Below are 25,634 nucleotides of genomic sequence, written 5' to 3'. Positions count from 1 at the left end.
ACATGTTGTTGCAGGGCGTGTTACAGGCCAGTACTACCGGGACAACATCTTGGCAGTCCATGTTGTGCCGTTCGCACGACGTCATGGCCGCCATTTCATCTTCCAGGATGACAACGCAAGATGTCACAGGGCCAGGATCGTTACAGGTTACCTCCAACAACAGAACATCACCACATTACCTTGGCCAGCACTGAGTCCCGACCTCTCCCCCATCGAGCATGTCTGGGACATGCTTGGACAGAGGTTACGTCAACGTCAACAACGTCCTGCCGATGTCCAAGAACTTGCTGCTGCGTTGCAACAGGAATGGGACAATCTGGACCAAAATGACCTTAGACGTCTCATTAGGAGTATGCCACGTCGGATCAATGCTTGTTTGGCAAACAGAGGAGGATTTACCCGTTACTGACTTGGTTGTGATGCTGTGGTAACTTTGCTGTTTGACCCCGGGTATCATTTTACCCTTATAATGGTCAGTCTGTGCCTTACTTAGTCTAACGATCATTTGGAATAAATCGATGAATGTGAACTTCATTTCATTTTGTCATTTGTTTCTTCGTCAGTTTCATTAGGTGACTTTAATAACACTTAAAAATCAAATATCCCCTACTTTTTTTGAATAGTATACATGTATATATTGGCTTTCTTAAATCTTCATATTTTTGGCATTCCATAAGATTATTTAATTGCGAAATTTGTATGTCTTCCTGGTATGCAGAATTCAGTCCGGCAATGAGTTGCTTATGGTATTGATATTTTCATTTAGTCTTTTATAGTACTTAAAAAGTCCTTATTGTTTTTAAAGATCATAACTTTGCTTTTATCTTTATTGGGGTCCAGTTTCCAGTCATCACAGAAACGTTTTAAATTATCAAGAGTGTTCTGTAATCCTATTTCGGTAGATGACATCAGAACAAGAGCAGATGGGATTGACCCGTAATATTTAATATAGGATAATTGTCTGTAGAATTGTCTAAGTATTTGTTTAGATCATTGATATAGATATTTAAAAATGTAGGACCTAAACACAGCCTTGGTTAACTCCCATGGTAGAATCGGTGTTATTCGAAATGGAGTTGTTGTATTTCACCACATAGGATGTATTTTTATACATAGATTTAATCAATTCAAATGTTTTTCCATTAATTTCATGTTTCAGTAATTTAAGAAGGAGACTTTTGCGCCAAACAGAATCAAATGCTTTTGAGGAATCGGCAAAGCATAAAAATAAAGAGAAGGCAATTTTTCGGTCATTTTGAAAGATATTATATTTTACTCTTTATTCCTATGTGCAATGGGCTGTGGGAGAATTTGGCCTGGACAGCGACTCTCACCAAAAAATTACAAGTTTATTGAATATATTATTGACTTCATCTGAACGTGACAATTGCGCGCCCAGTTTGGATTTGCGTCTCGAATATGACCTAAACGAAAAATTAGTTTTAGCTAATATGACATTATAGTTAATATTCCGCTTGTACGTCTGCTATCGTTATATTTTGTCCCAAACTGTTTTATCCTACTTGAGGCCAGGTGTTTGCCCATTCGTAAATACGTGGCGCCGCGTTCAATTACTACATTTTTGACATGTGGCGAGTCAACTAGCGACCGTCATCCACATAAATTCATTCAGCTCGAATGTGCTTAATTTGTATGGAGCTGTTGAAGAATATAGGTCGCCTAGTAATAATTAAGGTACTTGTCAATTCGCCGGGAAGCCAAAATTGCAATATTTCAACAATATTTATTTCATAAATTTACTTGTCCCAAATGTTCTCTCGTATTATCTACATATCTTATTTTCTACTTGGTCTAATTATGGCACATATCAACCTGAAATCAACCGTGCAGGACGCATTGCAGATCCGGCCTCGAACTGACGTTTTCTGGGGCGTTATCTTTCAGGTAGGTAGGTAAGGTCGCAATTAAAGCTTGATAAATAGACCTGGCGACCTGGCATACATTTTACATTATGCTCGCAGGTGTCATGCGGTAATTAAGGCTGTCATTCTCGAAGGCTGTCATAGGAATTACATCTAGTAATTGTGTGTCCATAAAATGTTCAATAACTAAATATATGTTTTAGAAAGAGCTGGCATTCTCTGCACGATGCGACCTTCAGAAATCATTAGTGGACAGGGTCCTGATAATCGGTGCATAACGAAAACTAAAGCATTTGACCAAAAATTATATTTTGACACAAACAATATACCAGGAGGCTGCCATTAAGTGAGTTTTCAGTATACCAGGAGGCTGCCATTAAGTGAGTTATCAATATAGCGTTACTAAAGCAATGTGTTTTTGTTTGGGGCTGTATAATCTCATTGATGTCAGTATGTGTGACACATTGATAATGGCGAGTTCTACTGTGCTAGTGAATGCATGCCTTATATCCGGAAATATGATCAAATATAGCCCTAAAGGATAAACTAAAATGGGATTTACAATTAAAGATCGATATTTTCATTATTGTTTACTGCGAGTGTTAATGGACGATTTTAATGGTAGTGGATACCTTCCTTCCATGTGAAAATAAACGGGGTTTATTGTCTAATTGTTCTGCGCCGTCTGGACTATTGAAGACGGGTATACGCCGTGCAGTCTGCTATAAGGGAACTTTTTCCCGGACAGCGGCACTTCGGCCTACTCTGATATCGAATTCCAACTGCCAAGGGCCCATTTAATTACGTGTACGCCAATGTGTACACGAGGTCTCGGGTTTTCGTCCCATCCGAACAACTATATGCCCTTGTCAGGCACTGTGTCCTGCACCAGTGACTAGGGGGAACCACGCTGGAAAATCCCGATGAACTCCTCGGCCAACACGGGATCGAACCTGGGACCACCGTATTACACACTGAACCACTATAGCCCCCACCTTCTATATGAGAATATGCTTACACGTAACTCTAAAACATGAACTAAACATATAATATCTGAAAACAATGTGAATTTCGTTAAAAGTATGCGAATGAACAAAGCGGTAAGCGAATATCCTTAAATGTAATTTAGTGAAACCCCCTTTAGAACGAAAAATTACTTCTTATGCCAATATGAATCGGGATAAATTTGTCACAGTACAACACCCCTCTTACAGACAACAGCCCGCTTCCATATCACAGACAAGTTGTCGAATATACTTCAACGTAATTTAGTATGCAACGTTAACTTTAAAACTCATATAAACAAATATTTGTATACTGAATTTGAATCAAGATTTAATTTCAGCCTTTTCTCGAACTTTGACCTTATTTAATCTAAAGTAATTCCGAATGGCTGTTTTGGGATGTTGACTCACCTAACAATTAAGCTTATGATTATCCTTGAAATTATGTGTTATATTAGTGTTGTTATGTATACCTAGTAACATTGTGTTATTATATACATGTATATTAGACCTACATATAAATATACGATTTGTGTTACATAGATAAGTCATATTAAGCTAATAGTATAACGCACTATGGTACTTCGTTTATCACAGGTTTCTTGTTTATCAATGAAGAAATCGTTATTGATGTTACCATCTATAGTAACTTATTATGTTCATTGTAAGTATGTATTATCCCACATCGAAAAGTTATACACCAAAGAATAAGTATGGCGACCGACATATTATGCAGTGCACACGGACATTTAATTGTATCATAAAATAATGTTATATAATAGACCATTTAGGAGTTTATATACGCCCACATTGTAACGTCACCTCGGTGACGCTCTAGAGGTTAAAATTATTATTCGACTGATACACAATGTTTAATGTAGAAACATGCTATGTAGAATGCGTGAATGACAAATGGGATGTGGCAGAGAGCAAATGTAAAATTTAATGAGAGAAATGTAAAATGTAGACACGTCAAAAAAAAGCATTTTCACACAAAACATTTGTTATTTAACACTTAACATTTGACGTTTTACATTTAACTCTTGCCTTAGAGGTATTTTTTGACTTTATCATTACCGGTGTTATGACTTTGTACATTGTACTTTTTACATATAATCAATGGAAAAGACATTGTAGCAGAGCATTTAATATTGGCAGCGATACCCTTCCATAGTTTAAAGTCATGCGACGGAGAACCCTATTGATTTTCAGCGATTTCCGAGGATTCCTGACAGACTTATGACATTTGATCAATTAAAACAACCTTGTGGGCGCTGTAGAATATAGGCGATTTCCGACAATTACTTTCAGGACTATCACCCTTGGTCAGTTGGAAACATCTTGTGAATATACGCAGTGTTTAAGGTCATGAAGTGAAGAAGACAATTGGTTTTCAACGAATTTTGCCAGAGTTTCGGCTCTTGATAAATTTGTTTGTTTAGTCAAGTTCTAAATTTTTCTACGTCCACATTTTCACGTGGACGTATATTGCCGTCATCCCCTGTCCCTCCGGACATCCGTCCGTCCGGCCAATTTTTATCCGATTTTGATATTTCGGACCGTAACTTCATGGATTATGGCCCCTGATTGTACGAAATGGACCCTATAGAGGTCATAATTTTTATCCGATTTTGTTTACACTTGAAATGTAAGTTTATAACCCAAAGATCTCGGTTCCTTTCGATATTCGCGCATATCGGACCGTATCTTCCTGAATTATGGCCCCTGATTGTACGAAAAATCGCGTTTTTAGCTTGTGGACCCTTTAGAGGTCATAATTTTTATCCGATATAAAAAGCCGTTTTAGTATATCACCGTTACACCCTAAGGATGTTTGAGGTCAAATTTCATGAAAATCGACCCAAAACTTACAGACAAAATGGCCGCCCCTCGTACGCAAATAGTGTATATCATCTGGTACATCAAGCTTGTGGACCCTCTAGAGGTCACAATTTTGATCCGATTTTGTTGAAACTTGAAATGTATTTTTATAACTCAAGGATCTTGGTTCCTTTCGATATTCGCGCGTATCGGATCGTAACTTCCTGAATTATGGCCCTTGAATGTACAAAAAAATCACGTTTTTAGCTTGCCGTCCATGTAGAGGTCACAATTTTTATCCAATTTAAAAACATGTGAATATATCACCATTACACACTAAGGTCTTGGTTCCTTTTGATAATCGCTTATATCTGAACGTAACTACCTGGATTATGGCTGCTGATTGTTCGAAAAATCGCATTTTTAGCTTGCGGATTCTCTAGAGGTCACAATTTATTTTCCGATTTTAAAAACCGTTTAAATATTTCACCATTCCACCATAATGAAGGTTGATTTCGATTTTCGGGAAAATCGAAATGAACCTGCCCGCCAAAATGGCCGCTCTTTGTACGCAAATTGTGTAAAAGTATGCAATACGAAGGTTGTGGACCCTCTAGAGTTAACACTTTTTATCCGATTCTAGTGAAACTTAAAACATATCTTTATATCCCAAAGATCTCAGTCCCTTTTGATATTTGCGCATTTCAGACCATAACTTTCTGGATTATTGCCCCTGATTGTACAAAAAATCCCGTTTGTTTTTAGCTTGTTCTCTATCCATCTCTCGTAAAATGTGGGCGTATCCTGCCTGGCAGTCACTGGTTAGTTTATACATCCTCATAGAGGTTACAATATTTTATCCAATTTTGAAGAAACTTAAAATATATGTGTATATCCCAAAGATCTTGTTTCATTTTGATATTGTCGCATATCGGATCATAACATCCTGGATATATAGCCCCAGATTGTACAAAAAAATCGCTTTTTAGCTTGATCTCTGTCTATCTCTTGCAAAACGTTGGCGTATTTTGCATGGCAACCGCTTGTTTTTCTTGGGGTTCTAATTTGGGCTTCTATTTTCCATTTGCCAGAATACAACAGATTACACAGAAAATACAGACTAGGTCTACCTTCCCTCAATATTTTCGCACGATTGTTTCTCAATAGCTTATTGGTGACATGAAGATAGATTTTCTATTATCCAGTACCGGTACGTATATAGTCTTTGTAGATTTTATTTGTTTTTACCAAAAATATACAATGGAGAAAAGAAGGTGCGCAACTACAAAGTTAATGGATTGAGATAATTATTTAAAATTCAATTAATTGAAAATCGCATCTAACTCTCAAACTATATATGAAAATACACTAGAATACTTGACAGCAAACGATGAAGAAAACAACGAATGGGATTGTTTACATAGAAATACACCTATTTCCTGTTCCGTCTACGCGAAACTAGTAAACGGTCTATTGTAAGAGTCACTATTCTCAAATTTTCTATTATGGAATGATATATATATAATATAGGCTATATCTACTTAACCAGAAAATAATCATCTATAATAATAGACATCCTCTCTTTTAATCATCTATATTTTATCTGTATGCACAGACATTATAGCTATCCATTGAAAATAGTAATATCATTTTAATCTTGAAGCACGAAATGGTAAATTCTTGGATTATCTTCTGCCATTCTTTGATATACGTTTAAGTCTCCCAATAGCCATTTGGTCAACACATGAGAAGCATTCCTTACGTCATTCGAGTAGATAATTAGGCAACAGGTTGCCAATTAGTGATACCCGTACCTTACATCATTGTCATGTGGGATTCCCCATGGGTGTTTTTCAGGGAATCGAGTATTTTTCTAGTAGGATTGAGTATATCTACTTACCATATGTATCAAATTGGAAATAACTACCTTATTAAAAAACTTTCGTCGAAATGCACCCTTAGCTATTGCTAAATCTTGTATACTTATAGTTAGCGCCATCTTAAAACTTAGTCTTTTTTATCCCATTCTTTAGCTATGATGAACAGTTTCAAGTTATTACGTCAGTATGGGCAACACAATTCAATGCTCCTACACAAGTACAATTCTACAGTCGCTGCTGCACAACTATCTGATATCAAAACCTCTAACCCTAAACCATTTAAAGATATACCAGGACCTACAGGAATATACAATATACCAAAAATTGGTGCTATGTTTTTATTTAAACCATTTTGTAAGTAATTTCAGAGAATTTTTCCCGAAAGATGTGAAAGGTAAATTCTGAAGTTGTAATAGCACGCCATGCCAAATTATGTGACGCAGTTACGAGTGTAATAACTGGGATTACATCAGGAGGTCTGTTGCACTACCGCTGCCACATACCTTTCTTTTGGCATGATTTTCTAAGTGTTTGTTTGACTCTCGGCTGCTACCAATGTGTTTTCTTACGATACCGACTCAAATAAGTAACAGGAACAACGATAGTTTTATTTCTCTACGTTTTTATGTCACAACAGTTAAACAATAGTCTGCATTACAATATTTAAAATTAACATCTCTATTCTAGCCCTCACTCCATCTGATCTATAGATGCCTATTCTTTTGTCTGTGGTGTTTACGTAAAAGACAACAGCTAAAATTCCTAATATGGAATGGACATGCACCCCAAGCTGTATATTGACAGGGATTATTAATTAATTTGGTCAACAAATATGATATATGTTTTATAACAAAGAAAAATGTAAATGACCAACATGTTCATTAATCTATAGCTCAGTTAACGTATCAAAATAACCAGTATATACTGTTTATATTTTTGGTTATGAAGTTAGAATCAATACTATGAAAGATAATATTGTTTCAGCCATCATATTTCTCCATTACTTGTCTTTAGACCCCATGTCCTGTTATTGTCACAATATTTCATAAACAATTTAATTTGCGTTTCAGATTAAACCTATACCATAGCTAATATTTTTGACAATGGAGAATAATTATTCAAAACCATAATATTATTTCACATATGATTTCCTCTTGTGAGTGGGCCAGGTCAGAGGGTATGACAAGGACAGGTGTCTAGGTGTTCGGATTGAACGAAAACCGAGCCGTTTATTACGGAATCCTTGTCAGTTGGAGAAAGCGGAAACACCGCTGTGCAGGCAAATTATTTCTCACAGCACGCTGTATAGCGCATGCCCATGTTCATTAGCTCGGGTGGGGCAGAAAAGTGAAACGTTATTGTAATAAAAAGAATATCCACCGTTTTTTCCATCAGTTCTTTGAATATATCTTCTTTCGTTTTTATACGGCCACACATTCCTGGATTATGGCCCCTTATTATACGAAAAGTCGTGTCATTAACTTTAGGCTACTCTATTCTATAGGTCACATTTTTTTATCCGATTTTGAAGAAACTTAAAATATATATCTATATCCCAAAGATCTTAGTTCCTTTTGATACTGGCGCATGTCAGACCGTAAGATCCTGGATTATGGTCCATAATTGGGTCGAAAATCGCCTTTTTATCTTGTTCTCTGTTCATCTCTTGGAAAGTGTGGACGTATCTTGTATAGGCAACCGCTTGTTTCATTTTTAGCTAACTATAACCAGGAACGTTTCCATGAGGTACTGGACAATGTGTGTGATAAATATGGACCTATAATAAAATTATCCCTTATGAAGTCCGCTGTATTCACCAGCGATCCCAATGATATAGAAATCGTCTATAAAAATGAAGGCAAATATCCAATTAGACCAGGATTGGGACTATTCGAAGTTTATATTGAGAGAACTAAAAGACCCAAAAACCTAGGAATTCTGTAAGCAACTATTTTTTACGAAATATATTTCTATTAATCACTTAACACTTAAACAAATAAGTCAAATTGACTCAAATGTACATACCGAGTATTCCTCGCCGTGTTTTGGTTGATACATATACCCTCAACACTGCTGTATCAATGCATATACTTAATGTTGATTGATTGTTAAGCGTTTGTTAACCAGTTGTAATATGAAACGAAAAATCTTGTTTAGTTCAGAAAGACGTGTTGGGACTTTAAATGAGAAACATATGCCATTTTAACAATTTCGTATAATTATACGGAGGGATATTGCACCTGGTCGTGTTGTACAGATCAGTGATATTTATCAGTAAATAGTTTTACCTTTTATTAACCTATCATACCATTTCCTTGCAGTAATAAGGAGCCGCAGTGGTCCAGTGAGTAAGTCCCTGACTCGCTACCTAAGGAGGCGGATTCAAGGGGGGGGGGGGGCAAGGGGCGCCCCCCCCCCCCCTAATTTTCGACAATGCCCTTTTTTACTGCTGAAAGTGCCTTTTCTCAGACCCAAATATGTCCGTTCCCAACCCGTTGCAGGGATCCCAAATGACTCAAACCATCGATTCAAACACACCAGTCTGGTCTAATTAATGCTTCCACTTTCAAACGAATTCTTGTTGTTTAGCTGACGGTGCCCTAATCCTATAGAGTGCTATAGACAGACATCTTGTGGAATCGGCGGCGTATACACTCATGTCCATCACCGACGCGCATGAGTACAACTTGATGTAGCAATGTTTCATGTGTGGACAGTACAAAGAACAAGTTACAAGGCTTAAATAGTTAAGTGGCTAGGGAATAGATTCGTCTTTTTTCCCATCATAATGCCTCGCGCGCCCTTGACAATTTTCGAGCCGCATGTTCAACTGGCTTTTTTCCTCGATTTTAAGGCTCTTTTTCAACGATTTCCGAATGTTTACTTAAACGAAAATATCAGCCAAATAGCTCTTGGAATGGCTACAGATGCAAGGAAATGACGGATAATTTTCTTGGGGGGGCCCCCCCCCCCAAAAAAAAAAATCCCCTCTCAGCGGCGTGCCCCGTCTCCGCGGTCAGTGCCCTCATTTTGCGGCGCCCCCCCCCCTTTTCAAAATTCCTAGATCCGCCCCTGACCTTGGACGTCTCTGGTTCGCTCCCAGTGTTTTCCGGTGCGGTTTCCGTTTGTTAGTCATGGTACACGACAGATGGGATGAAAAACTAAGGTCCCGTATAAACATTGGAGTGCACGTAAAAGAACCCTTGACAGTTGGAATTCGAAATAAGAGTAGGTCGTATTGCCGCTGTCCGGGTAAAATTTATCTCATAGCAGGCAGTATGAGGGTTTACGTCAACTCGACATAAATTAGGCCATTTCCGGACTAACATATGGTTCAATTTTATTTCATCTTTAGCAGTGGGAGGAAACCCGAGGACTCGTAGAAAACCCACGGGGTTGAACATACTGGACATACGACCCTACTCCTTGTCACGCACAACCGGGGGATCGAAACCACGCCGTTTGACTCAATGGCAGATCTTATGATGCAACACGCACGCGTTTATCATTCGCCCCCCCCCCCCCACACACACACACACACGTTCAGAAAAATAGGACGTTAAACCCCATTTCATTTCATTTAGATTTTACAGTAAGAACATATTACTCTATTTATCTTAATTCACGGTTGTATATGAACGTGATGCATTTCTGTTAAATTTAGACATGGCGAAAAATGGGCTGAGCTTCGGCATCAAATACAGAAAAAGTTGGTGCGACCGAAATCGGCTCTTCATTACATAGAAAGACAGTCAGAAGTGGCTACAGATCTGGTTCATAAATTACAGAACACCCATCCAGACCAGGTCCGAGAACTCTTATTCCTATATGCCACCGAATGTAAGTAAACGATAATCGTATACGAATTTACCTGTTCATGAAAATAAATTATGTAGGAATTTTGTCCGCATATTATCTGTACCGTATCCATTGTATAATTGTTCAGTGCGTAAACTAAATCGGTGCCATAATGCCCGGTTGTGCTTGGTTCCTTGGGAATGAGACTCGGGTGAAACCATATCAGTTTGGATACCGGTTTTCACGTGGCACGTAATTTATAACATACGATATAAAATTTACCACTTTGATTTTTAACGACCTTAGCTGTCCGTTATTATCATAAATCACGAATTTGGTGATATTTATTTCGAGGGAATGGTAACAAATCTGTGAAAAATCATTACTTAGTTTTTCAAAATTACCACACTTTATTCTCAACAAATCGGCCCCGTTTGTCGCGACGCAGGAGCGCCATCACGTAGCGATCTCTAAAACTATTATGGCCACTTCCGCCTTCATTTCTATCGGGTTTGGAGCTCAAAGTACGGCAATAAACTCGCTCTAACTTGACTGAATGAAAAATCTAACATACCTTTCGACTTTGTGGAATAACAATCTATAATTCTACTGATCTTTTTTTTGAAAATCTTATCGGATTCCTGAGAACAGATGTAGGCCTATTTTCTTCATGATCACCATCAAAACATTGAAGAATCCATTATGTCGTAAATTTTATGTTAATTAGATTGCCATTACTTAGATTTTCCTTTTTCTCACTGTTTTATTGTCGATTTGGGATGATACGAATATTTAGTATATATTAAAGACGTCTCTATTCATTTGACCTCATTTGACGTTTAAACCTATATAATGTACATGAATTTTAGGTACTATTTTTTTTGCGGATGAATACAGCTGTTCTGTAATGCTTAATATTGATCTGTAACATTAAGAGTTAAGTGGATTTATCTCCCTTTCTTAATTAATAATAATGTTCTCATGAGCCGTTTTTTTTCGCCATGAAGCCTTAGTGCATAAGGTACTTATATGTGTATCTCCCCTGTTGTGAGCTATGTATACTATTATATTTTCTTACTTGACTGTCATTTGGGTTTTCCCTCTTTGTTTGCTCTGTACCATGTCCCCTGTGGACCCTTGATTGGAAATAAAGCTATTATTATTATTATTATTTATTATTATTATTGTATTCTGTTGTAGACTGTGAAAATTTTGGATCCATGTGTCGACGCTTTAAATCACATGGATCCATTAAACCTTCTAACTGTTTAATTCCATTTTTTTCATTGAAGATTCTTATATTACAAATCTTTCCTTGCACTAGAAACGTAATCACTGGGTGATAGCATTGAATTGTGACCTATGATGATGAGTTGGCGTGCACGTAAAAGAGCCCTTGAGAGTTGGAATTGGTACTCAATTGCTGCCTGTGTAAAATTTCCATTGGACCTACTGAATATTGGATATTATGTAGACATTTACGGTTAGAATTCCGTTTCGTAACTAAGAAAATTAAGGTGGCACAGGGACGTGGTGTCTGCTGATTTTGTATTAATTTTGGCTTGGTATGGTTGTTGGCACCTTCTTATTGACATGGATAAATACAAAAATATGACAAAGTCGAAAGTCGACATCATGCTACACAAGCCAAATGCCTGTCGAAAAGTAGAAGTCACGACAAAACAGGGTTGCTAATATCGCGATGTGTTTATTTCTTAAACATACATTATGCAAGAGCTAAATCTGCCTATTGCAGGTCTTTCTTTAGGCCTGAAATGTCACTATTAATTAATTGCAACAGAATTTTTCTCGATGGAATCTGGTAAAGGGGTCCCTGAAGGTCTCCCAAACAAAAATCGCCCAAAATAAAGAAATAAGTTTTCGGGTAATTAGCACAAATCCAATATGTATTACGGGTAGATAGGAAAGATGGCTCAGAAAAACAAAGCCAAATGACGTCCCTGTTACGTCATACGACCAACAATTTGCATAAATCCAATATGGCCGCCATTGAAACTTAAAACTCCGATATCTCGGGAATGGTTGAGTTTGGAGGATGTAAATGGTTTACGAGTCGATAGGAAAGTGCTACCAAAGAACTAGAAAAACGATGCTAGGTGACTTCCTTGTGACGTCATAACGTCATATGGTCAACAATTAGCATAAATCCAATATGGCCGCCATTTGCACCTTAAAAATCCAATTTCTCGGGAATGGATGAGTTTGGAGGATATAAATGTATTACTGGTAGATAGGAAAGTGCTACCAAAGAATCAGAAAAACATTGCCAAATTACGTCACCGTGACGTCGTAACGTCATACGTCCAAAAATTAGTATAAATCCAATACGGCCGCCATTGGAACCATAAACATCCAGTTTCTCGCGGATGGCTGAGTTTAGAGGGTGAAAATGTATTAAATGTACTTGTATCATCTTGTCAAACAATTCATATATTTCATTAGTTTGTAAAGGTTTTAACAGGAATATTTTACTTGGTTTCTGATAGACCTGGATTTCAATTATGGACTGTACAATTCTTCTGCTAACAATTCTTCTTTATTGACGATTTCAGGGACTGTAGTGTCAAGTATGCAGTTGGTTCAGGTTCAGGTTCAATTTTTAAGCTGGCATCAGGTGAATTACACTGTTAGAAATAAATGTTAATTTACCGTAAGAATGTGGTAAAATATTTACGTAGTTGTATGTTATTTTACAAATGTATGTTTTATTACACCAAACAGGAGTGATAGTACAAATAGTCGTAAAAAAAACATATTATACAGGTGATTTTACCGTGAAATAATTTATTTTTACATATGTAACGTCAAAATACAGTAATGTTCAGTGTATTCAAACTATAGGAAGATGTACCGTAGCCCAAATTGGTTGTCGTAAAATGTTAAATCACAGAAATGTTTTATTCAATAGTAATGAAAGCAAACCTTGAAATATTTTTGTTAACATTTCTCAACACACAACTAATTAACAGTGACCGTTGAAGTCCATAACCAAATAGCAAATGGTGTTACGACAACCACCAGGTAAACTGTCAGAAAAGTATGTAAAATTACAGTAGTACAAGGGTTTTTTGTACCTCAATTATCGGTATATTTTACAACATATACTACTTTTACCAAGTCTAATGTATTTTTACCGAGTTTCTAGTATGTTTATCGAGTTTCATGTCTTTTTGACAATAAGTGGCGATGGAATCAAGGACATATTCAAAATCCTGTAAAAATACATATAATGTAATAAAATTGAACTGAAAGTAACGCAGCAAGCGTGTTACTTTACAGATTTTACGTTTGTTCACATTATTATGTAATTTACTTTTAGGTAAGAAATATAAGTAAAATTACAGCAGTTAAAGCATTTGTTTTTACCTTAAAATATTGAACGGAAAATAACATCCAGCATGTCATTTTACAGACTTACGTTTATTCACGTTATTTTGTAAATTTACTTATTCGGTAAATTTACTTATTCGGTAAATTTACTATCTCTTATTGTATTTTAGTATTCCATAGAAACGAAACATTCCTACAAGTATCTTCTTATGGTATTCATTTCAATTTATTAACCATAATATGGACAATCACATCTTGTAAATTTAGTATATTGCATGTCATGTATATCTAGTTTCCATTATTTCTAAGATCTATAAAGTGTATTGATATTTAGCGTACGTTAATCAGTTTGTAAGTATTTTCTTAAATGCATAAAAAAAAAAATTTTTCTTGCCGTAGGGTTATTATCTCGTTTTCAAGTTCACTTGAAGACGGTAAATTAAACCGATTGACCAGTGTTAGTTGGGCCGGACTGTCTGTAAAGCAGGGCTATAATGCCTGCAAATAGATAGTACCGCGAGCTTACATCTGAAAGCCTGGAACCATGCTCTCGTCTACCAAACAGGATTATCGATATTCAATATATATCGAAGTGATATTAATACGAAATATTTTACACCGGGGCTATTGCTCGAATCTTGCATGTAAAATTACCAATATTAGTATTTTTAACAAAAGTGTAAATTAACAGTGTGATGTATTTTTACAAGAAATGTAAATTAACATTCTGATGTATTTTTACAAGAAATGTAAATTAACAGATATGTCCTTCTACAGTAAATTGTTAAATAACTAATGGTGTAATTTTACCTATGATTTAGGGGCAACTTTTGCTGCCCGTAATTTTAGGGTAAAATAACCAAAATATTTCTAACAGTGTAGTTAACAAACTTGGCGGCTCTAGTTCTGGAGCTTCTGTCCATGTGTCTCTTATCTGTTTATGACATGTGGTTGATAGACCAAATAAGGTAATGTTCTCCCCCTGGTTTGGGGAGAATGGGAGTGCTTATTCCATATTTGGGAAGGAAATGAAGGCCTAGGTCAGACTATGACGTGCAGAAATTAGGGAGTGAAATTGAACAGAACTCACCCTGATATTCCTAGCAGCTATCAACACTATAAACCTCAGAATGCCTCGTTCGGCATTTTTGTCCAAACTTGGCAAAAACGTGCTAATAAAATTTTTTCCACAATTTTGCCACGTTGTAACGTGGTAAAAACAACATGCCACGTTTGTCTGGAGTTTCAAAAAGTTTTTTTTTTTAATTGCCATGTTTTTGGAACGAGGTATTTTGACCAGAACGAGGCTGTTCACAAGGTTGGATACATGATTTTTCAAAAGGATTGGGGGTGGGGTTCAGCCAAACCAAAGTTTCGTCGAGCGTATCGAGGACAGCATAACATTATTTGGAGACACTTTCAAGCGATTATGTAGATAAAAAAAAACACGGCAAAGTCGACTAGAAATGACATTCGTTGCATAAAAGAGTTTGTTACATTCTTTGTTGCAGTTTCATATGTTCACACATTATTTCCAACAAAGAGATGTGAGAAATGAAAAACAGCCAAGTTCTTTGTTGCAGTTTCATATGTTCACACAATATATCCAACAAAGAGATGAGAGAAATGAAAAACAGCCAAGTTCAAAGCGGAGCAAACTCGATAATTGTTTTTTTAGGCCTTTGAATATTATTAATTACAAATATGCTGTTCCTTTTTTTATATAATATACGATATTATATTTAATATATCACATAAAATTTTATGTAATTGTCACTCAGTTGTATGCATAAAAATGGTAAAAGCAATTAAATTAAAATCCATCGAAAAATGAAATAGACACAATTTATGTTTATATAATGACATGCAAAGTGAGGCGATGCGAACAACTATATTAAAAATGATAATTACATTTACATCCTTCAGGTGACCGGCCTACGTCTGGATTCTTACATAAAGGGTCGATCTGGACTATATTTTGGAGAATAAAACTGCTTAATTTTGTGTTAAAAGCCATTAAAATCTTCTACCTTTGGACCGAGCAACTAACTCAATATACATGACACGTTTTCATCTTAAACCCGTCGTTTATTATATAAAAACAGGAACAAAATATTGGGTTTGGCTGAACCCCACCCCCAACCCTTTTGAAAAATCGTGTATCCAACCTTGTGATCAGCCTCGTTCTGGACAAAATACCTCGTTCCAAAAACAATGCAATTTAACAAAAAAAATACGTTTTGGAACTCCAGACAAACGTGGCATTTTGTTTTTACCACGTTACAACTTGGCAAAATTATGGCAAAAATTTTAATACGTTTTTGCCACGTTCGGACAAAAATGCCGAGCGAGGCATTCTGGGGTTTATAGTGCAATGCTTTATTGAGAACGTGGAACATAGAAGCCCTGCAAGCAGTTTAATAGTAAAGCTGTAGAAACGAACTAACCTGTACTTTTATCTTACGATCACAAAGGAAACACAACAAGGAAGTCCAGTATTACTACATCGTTGCTGCTTTAATTTCAAATAAGAGGTACAGAAGTCGTATGCATTCAAAGTACCGATCAGAAATCCTGGCCCATAAATATGATGTAGCTGTTTCGCGAACGCTGAATGAAATAGGTCTAAAATTGCTTAGGGTCTCGCAGCTTTTACCAAACATAATAATAATAATAATAATAATAATAATCGTTTTCTATAGCGCTGAACATTCAGTCAGTCTGACTGCTCTGTGACGCTTTACAACGTAGATATGATTATAAACAAATATAAATGTATATACAAATAAACAAAAGAATACAAAGGAATAGTCAAGTTACAATATACAAATGGAAAGTGAAGCATTTAAATTATAGTTCAAAAGTTTGGGTAAAAAACGGGTTTTTAGACGTCGTTTAAATATAGCCAAGTTTGGGCTATTTTGGACTTCCAGAGACAATTTGTTCCATTCGTTTGGTGCTGCGTACGCAAAAGCTCTCTCACCAAACTTTGACTTTTGTACTGGACATAAGGAACGTAAGGAAGGAGAAAGCACATATTGTTTAATCAAATCGGATAAATAGGGTGATGTCAAAGGATCGTTTAAACATTTGAAAGTTATTGTGTATCCTTCAGCAAAATTGATGCAAAATTTGTCAATGCACTCAAAAACTTTATTGTTTCTGGTCCAGGTAATACTTTTCTGGATGTGTGATGGATTTTGTTTAATAATCTTGCTGCAGATTAGTGTGGTTGCTGTTTTGATAAATCTCTTCTGGCCGAATTCCAAATCCCCTTTTCGTAAATTATCATAACATTGTCGAATAATATTGTCTTTTCACATTGTCTGCCCATAATACATAAGATATTAGAGTTTTAAGATTTCCATAAGGCGTAATTTAGCAAGGTTTTTTCTGATTCTTTGGTAGCACTTTCCTATCTATCCGCAACACATTTACACCCTCTGAACTCAACCATTCCCGATATATTGTAGTTTTAAGTTTCCAAAGGCAGTCATATTGGATTTATGCCAATTGTTGGACTATGACGTTATGACGTCACAGGGACGTCATGGATTATGCTTTTTTTTATTTTTTGGTACCACTTTTATATCTACCTCTAATACATTTACACCCTATAAAATCAATCACTCCCGAGATATTGGAGTTTTAAGGTGCCAATGGCGGCCATATTGGATTTATGCTAATTACTCGAAAATCTTTTTATTTTGGGCGATTTTTGTTTGGGAGACCTTCAGGGACCCCTCTACCAGATGCCGTCGAGAAAAATTCTGTTGGAATTTGTTCTAGGTCATTTATTATTTTTACCGGACTATAGACATTTATTAACAAAACAAGACCATAATTAACTCTCGATGGCACCGGATACTCAAGATTTTGACTAGATTAGAACGGTTCTCCATTTAAAAATTTAATTTAAAGACGGGAAAGCGAGGCTAAGTCTCGAATATACCAGTGCATTGGTTACCACAATGCACACATCTTGTCAAAACTACAAACAGTGATAACTGGGCTCAGAATGAAGTAATTTGAATGAAATTTTCAATATTTTCATTTTACATTATCTATTTTTGGGCTATTATGGTAGGGATGGGATAATAAATAGTTTTTTTTTTAATTCTTTAAACGCAAAGTGGATTTATAAGCGAAATATACCGAAAATAATGAATTTGACAAAATTTTGTCAAAAACTGAATTTTTCACTTGGTGCCGGTCATATAACTAATCAGTATCTCGTAAGATATGTTTTCTTATATGTCTTTTATATGGTTTTCGAGGTGGCTGAATTCAATTCTGGTCTCAAAAATGAATTTCGATAATCCAAGATGGCGGAAATTCAAAATGGCCGCAAAAATTGGTTCCAAAGTAGAGGATTTTCAAATAATCGTCATTTTTCCTGTTGGATATGTCTTTTATATGTTTTTCTATGTCTCTAAATTCAATTCTAGACTCAAAAATTAATTTCGCAAATCCAATTTAAAATGGGTTCCAAAATGGCGGATTTTCAGGAAAACCGTCATGACCTTTTCGTAATAAATTGTGTGTAGAAAAAATGACGTATCAATTAAATGATGGTGCAAAGGCATACGAGATGAAATTAAAATGACTCGCTATTTTGGCGGAAACAAACGTAGGGGATATTAAATTACAGATTGACTTCTGGATAAGTGATCGAGCGGCGGACTGCACGGCTTTGTTCCGCAAGTTACAAATCGAAAATGACAAAATATTGAAATGCTGCGCACATTTGATACTATGTATTGACTATGCCAAAGGTCAAACATTTAAAGACACTGAACAGAAGATTGAATTCGATAAACTGATCCAAGCTGATAAAATACTGCGTACAAGCTCGTCCAGTGTTCATTCGTTGGGTCTAATTGCATTAGCTAAGTTAGTATCTCCCGGTCATTCATCACAGTCCGTTTTGCTGTACAACGAATTCAAGGAATGGATGTCTGTTAATGGATATGATTCAGCATTATTCCCAGGGTTCGTTTCTAATCGATTTGGTAAGATTGTCGAGCTGGCTAGAGAATTTCTCAAGAATCTCGATGCTCTAGTGAGTGGCTTTTTTGATGAAAATTCGAACAAGCTGGTATTAGCAATTCATTCATTCATATCGAATACTTGGTTTATTTGCTGTAATGACGTCTACTCACTAATTGTTGAAATTCTCATATATCCTCTAATGGACCTACTAGGTATAGATGGAAGTGGAGGTGATCGAAAACGTAAGTGGGAAAATGTGAAAGAATTTGTTGATGCTAAACTGCCAGAACTAGAAAAACTGAGAAACGACTTCGCAAATACTGAAACTGGAAAAGGGAAGCTTATCGGAACTATTCCCGAAGAAGTACTTATTGCACTCCGGCGACAGTTATCCTCTATGGACTATTTCGGATCATCAACTGAATGTAGCATAGACGTTGACAAGTTTAACATGATGCTCCATTGAGTAACCTTGGATGCAAGAATGGTCAACTCTCTATCTAAATCTGACATAATGTGTCTTTAATTTTCCATTTTCGAGTCGATTTTGGCTGTACTTTCACCTCACATTTTTGTCGTAACTTCTACTTTTCGACTTTCGACTTTCGCGTTCTACACTGTTAAAAATATTTTGTTTATTTTACCCTAAAATTACGGGCAGCAAAAGTTGCCCCTAAATCATAGGTAAAATTACACCATTAGTTATTTAACAATTTACTGTAGAAGGACATATCTGTTAATTTACATTTCTTGTAAAAATACAGCAGAATGTTAATTTACATTTCTTGTAATAATACATCACACTGTTAATTTACACTTTTGTTAAAAATACTAATATTGGTAATTTTACATGCAAGATTCGAGCAATAGCCCCGGTGTAAAATATTTCGTATTAATATCACTTCAATATATATTGAATATCGATAATCCTGTTTGGTAGACGAGAGCATGGTTCCAGGCTTTCAGATGTAAGCTTGCGGTACTCTCTATTTGCAGGCATTATAACCCTGCTTTACAGACAGTCCGGCTCAACTAACACTGGTCAATCGGTTTAATTTACCGTCTTCAAGTGAACTTGAAAACGAGATAATACAACCTACGGCCAGAAAGTCAAAACATTTTTTTTATGCAATTAAGAAAATACTTACAAACTGATTAACGTACGCTAAATATCAATACACTTTATAGATCTTAGAAATAATGGAAACTAGATATACATGACATGCAATATACTAAATTTACAAAATGTGATTGTCCATATTATGGTTAATAAATTGAAATGAATACCAAGTAAATTTACAAATAACGTGAATAAACGTAAGTCTGTAAAATGACATGCTGGCTATGTTATTTTCCGTTCAATATTTTAAGGTAAAAACAAATGCTTTAACTGCTGTAATTTTACTTATATTTCTTACCTAAAAGTAAATTACATAATAATGTGAACAAACGTAAAATCTTTAAAGTAACACGCTTGCTGCGTTACTTTCAGTTCAATTTTATTACATTATATGTATTTTTACAGGATTTTGAATATGTCCTTGATTCCATCGCCACTTATTGTCAAAAAGACATGAAACTCGATAAACATACTTGAAACTCGGTAAAAATACATTAGACTTGGTAAAAGTAGTTTATGTTCTAAAATATACCGATAATTGAGGTCCAAAAAACCCTTGAACTACTGTAATTTTACATACATTTCTGACAGTTTACCTGGTGGTTGTCGTAACATCATTTGCTATTTGGTTGTGGACTTCAACGGTCACTGTTAATTGGTTGTGTGTTGAGAAATATTAACAAAAATATTTCAAGGTTTGCTTTCATTACTATTGAATAAAACATTCTGTGTTTTCAACATTTTACGACAACCAATTTGGGCTACGGTACATCTTCCTATAGTTTGAATACACTGAACATTACTGTATTTTGACGTTACGTATGTAAAAATAAATTATTTCACGGTAAAATCTCCTGTATAATATGTTTTTTTACGACTATTTGTACTATCACTCCTGTTTGATGTAATAAAACATACATTTGTAAAATAACATACAACTACGTAAATATTTTACCACATTCTTACGGTAAATTAACATTTATTTCTAACAGTGTAAAGGGACGAAAAGTAGAAATTACGAATGGTAGTTATAAGCTTACATACTCATTTGATCCGGGCGTGCAAAATCTCAAGTGGACGCAAAACCTTCAAACGCATGACGCTATGCGCACCACTGAGTCTCCGTCAATTAGCCCCCAGGTGTTGTGCCAAACCCCGCCAACCATAATTACATTATATTTTGTAGCTATATCGGTCGTGTGTTTTGATAGAAGATTAGGTATTTTAAGTGGAGTTGCAACCGAAGAGGTGAAGAATTATCTGGACAATGTCAAGACGTTTTTTGTGTATGTTAATAAGGGAAGACTGGGCCTGCCTCTATATAAATACTTTGAGACGCCGATGTACAAGAAATTCAAGAAAGCTGCAGATGAATCATATGGGTAAATTATTATATGTATCATTAATATTCGTGAGCCTGGTCAATAAAGTATGTGTATACTGATGTCCAAAAGAAAGTATACACACTAAAAGTATGACTAAGTTTTCTTTATATTAAAAACATTAGATAAAGCATTACCGAGTGTGTCTCTTGCGTCCAAACTCAACATTTCTAAGCAAAATAAAAATGTGAAACAAATTGACCAAATAACGTATACCATGGAAAAACGACTTTGGTTGATGCAGTACAAAATACGCAGTGTATACTTTCTTTTGGACATTAGTATAGTTGTGAGAGTAAGAGAAATTCTTGGCAGCTGGAATTCAAAGTGTAAAGGTGTCGCACTCACCCGCTTGTTGTCCTCAAAATGTCTAAATTAAAGTTGGCGACATATTAAAAACCCCGTTCAGTTACAGTCAGTCGGCGAACGCGATTATAATATAATATCTATAACAAAGACCCATCTAAATTCTGAACTGGTGGTGGGTACGGATTCGTTGTTAATTAGCATAGAATATAAGGTATTCAGGGTTATTTAGTATTATGTCCTGGTCAATATGTAACCTTTACTTCTAGTACATAATCATACCATTTTTAGATTCGGTCGAATGCAGATAGAAGAAGCTCTAAATAAATGTCTTCAAATGAAGAAAAATGGAACTTGGAATCCAGAAGAACCCAATTTTTTAATGTCATTGTTAGCAGCAGAGACTCTTACAATAGACCAAATCACTGGTTTGGTTATTGATCTATTGATTGCTGGCACTGACTCGGTATGATTACCACTGTTTCTAATATTATAAATATGAATAAGATTTTCGAATCACTTTAGCTATGTTATAACCACCCTTAGTGTAATAATTTGTCCAATGTAAATTTTCTGTGTTTAATATGGTTCTGCACTGGGACTTAAACACGACCCATCTTGTTGATCTTCTTGGGGGCGGCGGTCTTTGAAAAAAGACTTGGCATGCTTGTTCCTTGGACTTTAGACAGACACTTGGCCAAGTTTCATGAAGCCCACGTAAGACTTACAAGTAAATCAAACATTTTTACTGTACAGATTACGTATACATAATTTTACGAGGAACGGTGAACTATACGTTGAACATTGAACGTGATAAAAAAAAGGGGATGCGAGGTTTTTTTATTTTGTATTACCATATTAGTTTTTATTGCACAGTTATTTGCTGCCATTCTTATTTTAGACCGCTAAAAATCTAGAGAATTTCTTGGACTGTTTGGCGCGTTATCCAGAAGTTCAGGAAACTCTGTACCAAGAGATTATAGAACACATGGGCCAAAATGGCGATTTGACGGCCGATAATTTACCGAAGATGAAATATTTAGTAGCTTGCTTGAAGGAAAGTTTCAGGTAACAAACCGTTGTATCTTTCAGTATATTATATCTCTTTGGTGAATTTCTAAGATTACCACACGCGAAATTTGTGTATAAGCTATGACATACTCTATGGAAAGCATCATTTACAATCAGTTTTTCATAAAACATCATCGCATCCCTGGCCGCTGTTGTCCTGTGCTGCAATGTTAATGTAGCAACATGAAAAAAGAAACAAGAAACGCAACTACAGTCTAATTGACTGACATCATAATAATAGTGTGAAAGAATTACCAGTAATTGAGACAGTTTATGTGATTTATATGATGGGATATAATATAAGGTTTAAATATTATGTTGCAGATTACATTATCCTATATCTTTTGGAACTGTTAGAGCATTACCTGTAGATGTTGTATTAAGTGGTTATCATGTACCAAAGGGGGTAGGCATATCATATTGTAATTAGCGAATAAATCTCAACCATAGCAAGGTAGAATAAAGGGAGTATCATAATCATTAACGTCATTTCGTTCTCCACTGAAGACTTTTTCATTCTCAAATGTTTTGTCTTTATAATAATCCAAGAAAATTTGTTTTGTTTTTATTTATTTTTTTATTTTTTAGGAATAAATGACTTATTTTGGTGTTTTTTAAAATGACATTAAAATATTGATTAGCGCTGTATAAATATTGATTGATTACCTCGGTTATTTCATGTAGCAATGTATGCCTTACTGACCAAACCCTTCATTTAAAAAGGAACTCAACCATTTTGTCACTGGCATATACATTTGTTTTTAACACCTATTAATATGCACATATCAATGGTTCTGATATTTTATGTAAACATTGTCTTGAGTTGCTTTAAACATAGATCATTCGAGACATAAAAATTACTTCTAAAAAGGAGAATGTGACGTTCAAATTATTATTCTAAAAAGAGATTTTATACTCCCTTCGTCTATACTCAAAGTTTGGATATTATAATTATTATCGGCAATATACCATCATGTGGTTATTAGTTTTAAGATCGAGCCACCCGCCCAGAGCAAACTATGAAATTTCGTTTTGTTGTAATCTTTTTTATCTATTAATATTATAGCCCTACCTTCTAAAATGTGCATATTTCAGCCATTGATTGCATCCTGTTTGTGGGATTTGTTCAGGACAACTTTGTTATAGTTATCTGTCTATTATCTAATTATCTATTATGTTTTGTTCTTGGTATGTTGTAGTTCTTATAAATTATCATCCACGTGTTTACGTTTTGAAAGCAAGTGTAACGATTCGAATGTCATGTTTGGCATGAACATTGATTTCTTCCAGACATTAATTGGTTTAAATAATCGAAGATTGCTTTTGGACCCCAAATATGTAAAAGATCCAACCTTTTATAGACCAGAAAGGTGGTTACGAGATGAGAAAGGTGAAAGAGTTGATCCTATTCCTACAGTGGGTTTAACACCATTCGGTATTGGAGTTAGAAACTGTGTTGGTAGACGATTCGCTGAACAAGAAATTTATTTAGCAATTGCTAAGGTAAGAGTAGAGAAGCTATGCTGTAAGAAATATACTTCTTTTCATTAACAGAAATTGATTGCAGTGGTTTTTCATAAATTTATATTTTTGTCAAATTCTGATAATAAACAGAAAAAAGAACACTGCGTTTCTGTCCGCTCTTTTCCGATTCCAACTGATTTTTTTTACTTGCACACGGGTGGACCTTACTTATTCGTCGAGTCCAAACGAATAGTACACGTTTATAGGTCGCATGCACATCTTTATAACGAATGTCTGTAATTATTTTCTTTTATTTCAGATTGTTCAGAACTTTAAAGTTAGTCTGACAGGCGAAGTACCGCCACCAAAGATTATTTACCAAACATTTGGATTCCTTCAACAGAAATCAATGTTTAACTTTGAGAAGAGAAAATGAAAAAAATGCACACCTACGTTTCTGAGAAAATCTGAAAAACGAATCGGCTTAGTAACTGTTGTATTATAGAATATATTTTAAAATAGTATTGCTTACTAAAAAAATCCAGCCCTTCGTCCATATATCAATTGGGAGTTTTGAATGCCACATGATAGTGGCGTTTTCAGTATAATTGGTCCATCGCAGTCTCGTATGGATAAACGATTTTTAAAGTAAGTTGTTGTATATTGTATTGTATATATCGGTAATTATTGTTTTATAACAAGCCTAGCTGAGACATAAAATTGTTAGGTGTTGTCTTTTTTATCACACACTTTTGGCAGATAAAATATTCCAGTTGGTAAACAACTCAACATGGGAAATCACAGTCTCACAGATATACCTGAATATATACACTACAACCATCAAGACTTCAAATCTTAAAAACTATCGTTGTTTTAGCACAACACGTCCATATAATTAAACTTTTATTTTTCAAATATCCTCCATTTTTTAAGGGATTACTTTCAGACTTTTTGTATGGAGTACCATCATAAACATCATTTGGATTAAATGTTTCGGGTCTGTATGGAATATTGTAAATACTGCATCACAATTTCCTTGAAACTGCTTTTGGTTTTCAGCAATTTTTTATAATGAATACACATTGTTATCATTTGTATTACTTCTTAATTCAAGCCCTTGAAACTTTGTGCTTGGAATCATAAAGATGCACTGACAATTAAACATTGGACATTTTTAGTAAGTTTCATAGTAAAATAGTTTGTTATAAATTTTATTCAATATTTATTCAAACTCAACACATTGTTTAATCTTAGACTGTACACTAATAGTCCACTATTGAATGTGAAAAGGTCCAGCTGAATGGTTGATTGGACAATATGATGTGTTGCAAATGGTACTCCATAGAAATGAATTTGCTCCACAAAAATTATATCTAGGTAACAAACCCTCATAATGCTTATTATTCTAACATAAATGAATAAAAATCTATCCAAAATTTAGAAACAAGCCTTTTTACTAACATTTACCAACACTTGACAACGGCAGCCATGATAGCTTAGATTTTGACAGTTCTGTTTTCATCAATTTATAGAACGGTCCATATGAATAATGTTGATATTAA

General features: G+C 35.3%; 1 protein-coding gene across 9 annotated transcripts; it reads left to right on the top strand.

The window, feature by feature from the left end:
- The first annotated feature begins 1,808 nt into the window (after positions 1-1,808).
- Positions 1,809-25,529, top strand: LOC126811955 (cytochrome P450 10). 9 transcript variants are annotated; one of them, XR_007675786.2, is made up of 13 exons: positions 1,953-2,263; positions 5,800-5,918; positions 6,742-6,942; positions 8,306-8,528; positions 10,253-10,428; positions 11,711-11,869; positions 12,960-13,021; positions 21,036-21,231; positions 21,829-22,003; positions 22,439-22,605; positions 22,933-23,014; positions 23,899-24,111; positions 24,392-25,529. XR_007675786.2 is itself a non-coding variant. In XM_050538043.2 (12 exons), exons 6-12 carry the CDS (start codon positions 11,749-11,751, stop codon positions 24,506-24,508), a joined length of 1,071 nt encoding a protein of 356 aa, XP_050394000.1. In that variant the 5' UTR covers positions 1,960-2,263; positions 5,800-5,918; positions 6,742-6,942; positions 8,306-8,528; positions 10,253-10,428; positions 11,711-11,748; the 3' UTR covers positions 24,509-25,527. The 9 variants fall into 9 exon arrangements, 8 of the variants coding, with proteins under 8 accessions (XP_050393997.1, XP_050394000.1, XP_050393996.1 ...); XM_050538043.2 differs by lacking the exon at positions 12,960-13,021 and having other exon boundaries at positions 1,960-2,263; positions 24,392-25,527; XM_050538040.2 differs by lacking the exons at positions 1,953-2,263; positions 11,711-11,869; positions 12,960-13,021 and adding an exon at positions 1,809-1,905 and having other exon boundaries at positions 24,392-25,527.
- The last annotated feature ends 105 nt before the right edge of the window (positions 25,530-25,634 follow it).

This window comes from Patella vulgata, chromosome 2, assembly GCF_932274485.2.
Source record: "Patella vulgata chromosome 2, xgPatVulg1.2, whole genome shotgun sequence".
Lineage (NCBI taxonomy): Eukaryota > Metazoa > Mollusca > Gastropoda > Patellidae > Patella > Patella vulgata.
This window is presented reverse-complemented; position numbering and strand designations above follow the sequence as displayed.

Excerpts from the sequence above, each read along its gene's own strand:
- LOC126811955 (XM_050538040.2), top strand. The coding sequence starts at position 5,888 with ATGAAGATAGATTTTCTATTATCCAGTACCG. Across the intron at positions 6,943-8,305 it reads GTTTTTATTTAAACCATTTT|CTAACTATAACCAGGAACGT; the intron begins GTAAGTAATTTC and ends TTTCATTTTTAG. Across the intron at positions 22,004-22,438 it reads TGATTGCTGGCACTGACTCG|ACCGCTAAAAATCTAGAGAA; the intron begins GTATGATTACCA and ends TTCTTATTTTAG.